At 41.2% G+C, this 7492-nt stretch overlaps 1 protein-coding gene across 1 annotated transcript; it reads left to right on the top strand.

Annotated features, from left to right (window-relative positions):
• The first annotated feature begins 6 nt into the window (after positions 1-6).
• Positions 7-6805, top strand: UPF3B (UPF3B regulator of nonsense mediated mRNA decay). Its single transcript, XM_010178338.2, has 9 exons — positions 7-67; positions 180-286; positions 1754-1852; positions 2230-2340; positions 3050-3093; positions 3775-3963; positions 4458-4609; positions 5319-5631; positions 6497-6805. Exons 2-9 carry the CDS (start codon positions 193-195, stop codon positions 6641-6643), a joined length of 1149 nt encoding a protein of 382 aa, XP_010176640.2. The 5' UTR covers positions 7-67; positions 180-192; the 3' UTR covers positions 6644-6805.
• Positions 6806-7492: the final 687 nt, after the last annotated feature.

Genomic DNA, 7492 nt, shown 5'->3' on the forward strand with positions numbered 1-7492 from the left:
AGCTGGAGGAGCATCTCCAGCCCCTGCCCGAGCACGACTACTTCGAGTTCTTCGCCAACGACTCCAGGTACGGCCGCCGGGCCCCCCCGGGGAGCTCCCGGGAGCTGCCACCCCACCCGCCGGGCCCTGAGAGGTGCTGCCGCCCGGTCAGCATCGCTCTCGGTCTTGTCTCTCTGCAGCTTGTACCCGCACATGTTCTCCAGAGCCTACATCAACTTCAAGAACCAGGAAGACATAGTCCTCTTCAGGGATCGCTTTGACGGCTACGTGTTTGTCGATCACAAAGGCAAGTGAGGGTTTGCATCCCCTGGAGTGTGCGCGGTGCTGGCTGGCTTCTGGAGGGGGGGGGGGAGGGCGGCTGTCACCAGCCTCACGTGCCACCTCCGCTTTGTTGGGGTTTAGGGCCTTAAATGAACGTCGTGCAATATCACAAGGAAAATGTCCTGTGCTTTGTGGAAACAATCTGAACTGATTTTATATATTGTGTGTAAAACCCAGTTAAGTGTACGTCAAGGCAGTACTGGTATCAATGTAAAAGGGGTTTCTGCATTACTGAGGTTAATACTTTGGTTAATTAACCAAAGTCTGAGAAGTGAGGGTGGGTAGGTGGTGTCGCTGTCCAAACTAAACGAAGCTGAGATAGATGCTGCCACCCTCTGCTGTCCCCCTCACCTGTTCCACACACTTTTAACAGTGTAACTTATTTTCTGGTCGGTTTTTACTTTAGATTATTACTTTTTTCCAATTTACAACTCAGTAAATCTTGATTCAGTAAAAGGAACAGCTTGTTCCTTGCAGTCTAAGTTGTGAAAGTGGCTGCTCTCTGGAGACATTAACCTGTAGGAAACAGATACTTTAATTAATCGGTTAAACATCCAAGTATTTAGTTGCCACTTATCATTTTTCTGAATGCACATTAAGTATTCATTACATCTCACATTTTCAAACTTAGCATTTCAAAGCTGTGTACCTTGGGTAGCACTAAAAGTTGTGAGTCTGTCATCGATAGATCTTAAATATACATGTTTATCAAAAGCTTTAACAAGGCTCTTCCTGTTGGCTTCAGTAGGCTAAGGAGTGTTTTGCATTCCAGCCAGCCAGGTCTTTGCTGTGACACAGCTCTGTCCAAAAGATTCCCTTTATTTAAGGGGGGTTTAATGACAGCATTCCAATAACAGCTCTATCTTCTAAACAAGCTGGTTTGCAGTGTCACAGCACACTGTATTTGCCATACTCAATAGCAGTGTTGGATTTATGCAGCCATAAATGTAGCATTCTTGTCAGAGGATAAAACTTCAAAGCCTGCCTGTAATGTGTTGCATTCTGTTGTCATTTGCCGAAATTTGAGATTTACCTCAGTTGCATTGACTTAAAAAGTTCTCTTGTGCTTGCACAATGAATGCATTTTCTGTAGGATGAGGATGTTACGTGGTGAGGTGTAGCTGAGGTGGCTGAACTGACTCTGTTAGGGGCAGTATTAAATCAACTATTTCCTTCTAGTTGTGAGTCTGTGAATTTGCTGTTTTGTGACCATGGTGAGAGTGTTTAGTTCATGAATTCTGCTATCTCTATTTTTTTTTTAATTAAATGGTTTTCAAAATACAATAATTTTTTTTGTGCTGTCCAAGTAGTATCTTCTAGTGTTGCATATTTCTTGAGGCTTATCTTCCTGCTTTAGACATGGACAATATGCTGTGTTTTATATCTGTTTTATCTCAATTTTAATGTTTTTTTCCCCCTCTCCTCCTAACAGGTCAGGAATATGCTGCCATAGTTGAGTTTGCACCTTTCCAAAAAGCTGCAAAAAAGAAGAGTAAGAAAAAGGATGCCAAAACTGGAACTATCGAAGATGGTAAAACAGCTAGTTTGTTTTGCATGTGTAGACTTGAAAATCCCAGCAGTAATTTAAATATAATGTTTTTACTGTGACACTGCAGTTTATCAATGGAATGCTTGCTTAATTACGTGTGAAGCTTATTAGCACTGCTTTGTCAGCTGCAAATCTATAAATATGATTGTCCTAGACTAACATAATGCAGCAGCTTATTTGGGAGCTGCCAATTTATGGAAAGGTTTATAAACAACACAATTTATGCAGATCTAACCTAGACTTCCAGCGGTGCACAATGCAAATTCTTTTAATGCTACAGTATATCTTTTATTTTCCTTCCTTTCCCGTCCCCCTGTCCTGTTGTCTCCCCCTCCTCACCCCTTTCCCCTCCACTGTAGATCCAGAGTACAAGAAGTTTTTGGAAAGTTACAGTGCAGATGATGAAAAATTAACCTCCACTCCTGAAACTTTGTTGGAGGAAATAGAGGCAAGAAACAAAGAGCTAATAGGTATGGAAATCTGTGTACTATAGTTACATTTTCTTAGAGCACAAACAAATGTATGTGGTGTAATTTGAAGCTGTGATTTCTCAACCTTGAGGAGACTGAATTCTTTTGTGTTGTTGCTTGGTATTTCTTAAACCTTTAGGCTAATATTAGTCAGTGTATTTTATTTTGGTCCTGTGCTTTAAATTCTTCTCTAGGGTTAAGTTTTATATGATAACCTTCCTTCCTGTATTAAACTGCTAGTCAGATGTTTGTTAGCCAGACTGGGCTGTGGAGTGGATGTGTTTCAGTGAAATGCAGTGATGTTGAATGCAAAATGCTGTGAGCAGTGATGTTCCATGCAGGGACAAGTTAGGAGATATCATGGTTAGGTAAAATGTTACAAAAATGGCCAGAATGCTCTTTTTAAGCATGTTACAGATAGTGCTTTCAAAGTGAGAGAATCTGGGAAAAGCCTAATGCAGACTGAATATCCCTTTGTAGAAAAGTGTACTGGGCAGCATATTAGCACCCTAAATAAGTTTATAGAGTTCTAATAGTTGCCACTGTTCAGAGACAGGATTGGAACACTTGTTTCACTGCTGTATTGCTGTGTGTGAGAGGAGATAGGCTGGGTGAGCCATAAGGCTTCTTCATTTCATACAGGCTTTCGTTGTAGGTATGCAGTATTGGATAAGGCAGATTGTTTACATTTGTTTTATCTGTTCTCTAGCTAAAAAGACTACTCCTTTATTGAACTTCTTGAAAAACAAACAGGTAAGGCTTATCTCCAGAATCTTCCTGTTGCTTGCAAGTACAATTTGCTCATTTAAAGCGTGGGTGTGTGTATTGCAATGTGTATTGATATGGTTCTGCCCTTGGAAGAAGCAGCTTGTGACCCAATTTACTTGATAACATCTGGTTCACATATTTTTAACTACTAGAATGCTGGCCTTGGTGGGAATGGCAGTGCTTTGTGTGCCTTCTGGTCACAGCTATGTGTCCCTTGTGGCACTGCCAAACCAGTCTCCATTTTAATGCTTTCATTTTTAGTGCAGTTATGGCTGAGGTCCTTGTAGATGATCTTTCTCCTAGCACGTAATATCATTTTAACTTTTAGCAATGGAGAAAATCACAGATGGGGCAGATTTAATTAAAATCAGAATGATAAAGGCTGAGCCTAGTGCTGTGTTTGGGTTTGTTTTTTTTTTTTTTTCTGAGGCAGTACAAATCAAGGCTTAAGAGCAAGGAAAAAAATAAATGCTACTGTAACATGTTCAGGTTCACAACAGAGCAATGGAGATGACAGGACTTTTTAATTTTGTAATAGGGGCAGTTTTGAGGTGAGTTATTGGTGATGAAATACTTTATTACTTTGTGTCAGGATATCTTGTTAGGCTTAAAGAGGTGTTTTCTAGTGTGGAAATAGACTATTTCTCTTTGCTTTTACACACACAGAGGCTGAGAGAAGAAAAAAGAGAGGAGAGGAGGAGGAGAGAATTGGAAAGAAAAAGACAAAGAGAAGAAGAACGAAGAAAATGGAAAGAGGAGGAGAGAAGGAAGAGAAAAGAAGCAGAAAAACTGAAGAAGGTAGACAGATGCCCAGAAAAAGAAAGAGACAGATCAAAAGAAGAACCAAAGATTAAGGTCTAGAACAGTTCTTTATTATAAACTGTTACACTCCCTTTTCCCTATTATTTGTATATCAGTCTCTCAAAATGTGCTTCGAGTACTGTGTGAAGAATCACATGAGATTGGTGTTAGGAAATCGCCACTTTTTGTAATGCTCAACATTAGGCATTGTAAAGGTTTATATGCTGTAATGCTTCCTAGTGATACTTAAAGCTTTTGTCGTGTGACTGTTGTACATGCTGTGGTAAACGGAACTGTGAATTCACTATGGAATGGAGACTATTTTTAAGCTTTCTAAAATGGCCTGTTTTAGGAGAAAAATCCTAGTCTGTTGTGTGGATTATGCTTACTCATACACTCCAGCTTTCAGAATCACTGCGATTTGCAGTAGCACTGCTTTAACCTTTATTTCTTACTGGACTGTGGTTCTTTTGATGCGATTTCGGTGTTGTGCCAGACAATATGTGTTAGAGTGAGCTTTTTAGTTGAGACTTCTGTTTTCTTTGTAGCTACTTAAGAAGCCTGAAAAAGATGAAAAAGACTTGGAGAAAAAAGAAAAATCCAAGAAACTGGAAAAAGAGACTCTGAGGGAGGAAAAAAATGCGAGTAGTGCATCTGCCAAACGATCTGATGGGGAGACAAAAGAAGAGAAGGCAAAAAAGTATTTTAGTACTTGCTATAAATATATATCTGTATATATAACTTGTTTCCTGATCGTATGGAGGCTTAGGCTGCTCTGCCATGGCCATATTTTGAAATTCCTTTCAAATTATTTTTCTGATACAAGGCATGGGATGTGTTCTCTGTGGCGGTGCACAGCCCCATGATTACAGAAATCTGTGGGAGTTACCTGACAATTCTTCACTAGTGGATGAATTTTAACATTTTTGCAACTCGCTGTAGGAACTCTGCAAAAGAAGCCCAGGTGTAGGTGAGCTGCAGCAGCCAGTGAGTACTGTCCTTGCAATGAGGGAATTACAACCATGGCAAGAGGAGAGGTGTACTCCGGTTACTAGTCCCTTTAAATCTTGTTAAAGGTCGAAGTGGAAAGTGTAATTCTCAACAGCTCCATGATCTGTTCAAGGTTCAGTTCTGCCATGTAGAAATAGAGATGAGACAGAGAAATTCAGGTGTTTTCCAAAGCCGGAGGAAACTCAGCCAGCTATGTGAGTAGAGGACTAGAAAATGGTAGCAGTCAGTGTCATCTGTGGTTATCATGCATGACTCGGGTTATTGCAGCTTCCTAAAAGCTCCCTAGAACCTACCAGTGTGTCGTCTTCCTATTGCAAATTTACACCACTATTACATTGCTCTCCCAGCTCTGTTTGTTGAATCTTTTGAGCTTAATTTTCAGTTTTGTTTTCATACAGATCAGAAGATGAGTGTGTAAAGGACTACAGGGACCGAGATAGAGATTTTGAAAGAGACAGAGAATATGAGAGAGCGCAGAGGGAGAAACTGAGACGCCAAGAAGAGGAGCGTCGGAGGCAGAAAGAGCGCTTTGAGAAAGAGAAGGTTTTTAGAAGAAAAGAGGAAGAGGTGAAAAAGGAGAGAGACTTACTCAGAGAAAAGGGAAAGAAAAGTGATCTTACAGACTTTACCAGCAGCACGGACAAATCTGAGAAAGTAACCAAAGACGATAAAAAAGAGGATACAATTAAGAGGGATCGTATCAGAAACAAGGTGCTGGATTTCTTTAAATTCATGTCTTGATTCATAGGGACCAGTCTGTGGTTTTTAGGATGAAAGCACTTCAAGGAAAGAACCATGTGGTTACTCTGTTGAAACTTCTCCCTGTTTTGGTAACAAACTCTGACATTGCTAGAAAGTTTACCCGTTTGTCCACTAAACTTTGCTAGACTGTGATATTTCTTGTCAGTGCGTGGGAGTTAAGCCAAGATACTGTGGGCTGAACTGTAAAGGCACTGCTGCCTTTTTATTTGCTGACTTAAGCCATAGGCTGTGTCTTTAAGGTGTCAGGGGAGCATCAGTAATCTTCTTGTATCTCTGCTGATGCTTTAGGAGCCTGAAAATACATCTCAAAGTGGAAGTGTGATTGAATAGGTTCCTCCAAAATAGGGACAAGACTGCTACATGCAGAATATGTCAGATCTCCTGTAGACTCAAGAAATAATGTCTTGAGTTTCGTTTCCTATACTCTAAATCTGTTTTTACAGCATCAGTGTGCAAGTTTTCAGTGTCACTTAAGGCATTATTGGGTACAAATGGAACAAAAGGTTTTGAAGAAGCTTTGAAGTTGGCTCCACTCTGATAGAGGGTGAGCTGAACTCGTCTCAAAGAGGAAACTCTTTACAAATAACTTCAACCATGTGCAGTGTTCTTTGTGGCTTGAACAGGGGTGTTGTCTTACAACAGAGACAACCTTGATTCGAGACAGTTGAAGTTACATTGCCACCCACGGTGGAATAATTTAACTTAGAACACCTTGAAAAGTTTGAATTTGAGCCATTTCTAATGTCACTGATGCCATAATAACCATGATAGCATGGAGCTGTGACAGAGTCTAAATAGTTTTGATTTATTTCAGGATCGTCCAGCAATGCAGCTGTACCAGCCAGGAGCCCGAAGCCGAAGCAGGTTGTGTCAGTATGAAGACAGTGCTGCAAAGCCCACAGATCAGGGAGTGGATAAGAAACAAGAGAGTGAGACCAGTAATGTGAAGGAAGAGGAGTGACTAGCGTGCAAGCCTTATGTGTTCTGACTGTCTGTGCAGCCAAAGAGCATGTACTACGCAATCCAGAAGTGCCTTCGAAGCGAAGAAGGAACAAAGGAAGACGAGGGGCATTGTGCTGGTGGATGTTTCTGGTTAAAGAACCTCGGTTGTAGATTCGGAATTTGAAATGCGTGCTCATTGTATTTTCAGTTATTTGAATTTATTTTCCCAGCATCTAACTACAACAGAGAAGAGAATCTTTGCAAAGTAGAAAGACTTTATGGCCTTAAGTATGATAATAAATGAGTCATGTGGTCAGGAGGAGATGACACCTGGATCTAAAGCCAGAGCGCTGCTGTAGAGCGATGGAAGCCAGTGTTTGATGCACTTAAGCAGAGCAAGCTTGAAGTTGCCCGGAGTTAACACAGGTGTTGCTATGTTGTGTGGTGCTCCTGCCTGAGGCACGGGTAGCTAAATAGTGTCAGTCTGGTGCTGGGGTTGTTGAGGTACCGATGAACAGAAGCTCGCTGGCACCTGCAGAGGTGCAGTAATAATGTTAGGGAGGGAGAGAGAGAGAGACCTTCCTCTTCCATCATTCTCTGCATAAAGTAACTAAGTTGGAGTGTATGAATAAGCTGGCTTAATCTTGGAACATTTCTTGACAAATTCTCATGTAAATTCTCATTGAAATGTTTATTTTTGATCCCGTGTAGCTGGTTTGGGCATCCTGTTCTCTTCCAGCATTCTCCCTTCTCTAGAGCCGTTTCCTCGCTCCTCCCTCATCACTCGAAGTGTTGTTTTACAGCCCAGAAAGAGACTTCTCCGGTCGCAGCCCCTCCTCAGCTCGCGGATTTTAGCCACTCTTTTGTA

Source organism: Antrostomus carolinensis, unplaced genomic scaffold (assembly GCF_000700745.2).
Source record: "Antrostomus carolinensis isolate BGI_N321 unplaced genomic scaffold, ASM70074v2 scaffold38690, whole genome shotgun sequence".
Taxonomy (NCBI): domain Eukaryota; kingdom Metazoa; phylum Chordata; class Aves; order Caprimulgiformes; family Caprimulgidae; genus Antrostomus; species Antrostomus carolinensis.

Excerpts from the sequence above, each read along its gene's own strand:
- UPF3B (XM_010178338.2), top strand. The coding sequence starts at position 193 with ATGTTCTCCAGAGCCTACATCAACTTCAAGAACCAGGAAGACATAGTC. Across the intron at positions 287-1,753 it reads CGTGTTTGTCGATCACAAAG|GTCAGGAATATGCTGCCATA; the intron begins GCAAGTGAGGGT and ends TCCTCCTAACAG. Across the intron at positions 2,341-3,049 it reads AAGAAACAAAGAGCTAATAG|CTAAAAAGACTACTCCTTTA; the intron begins GTATGGAAATCT and ends TCTGTTCTCTAG.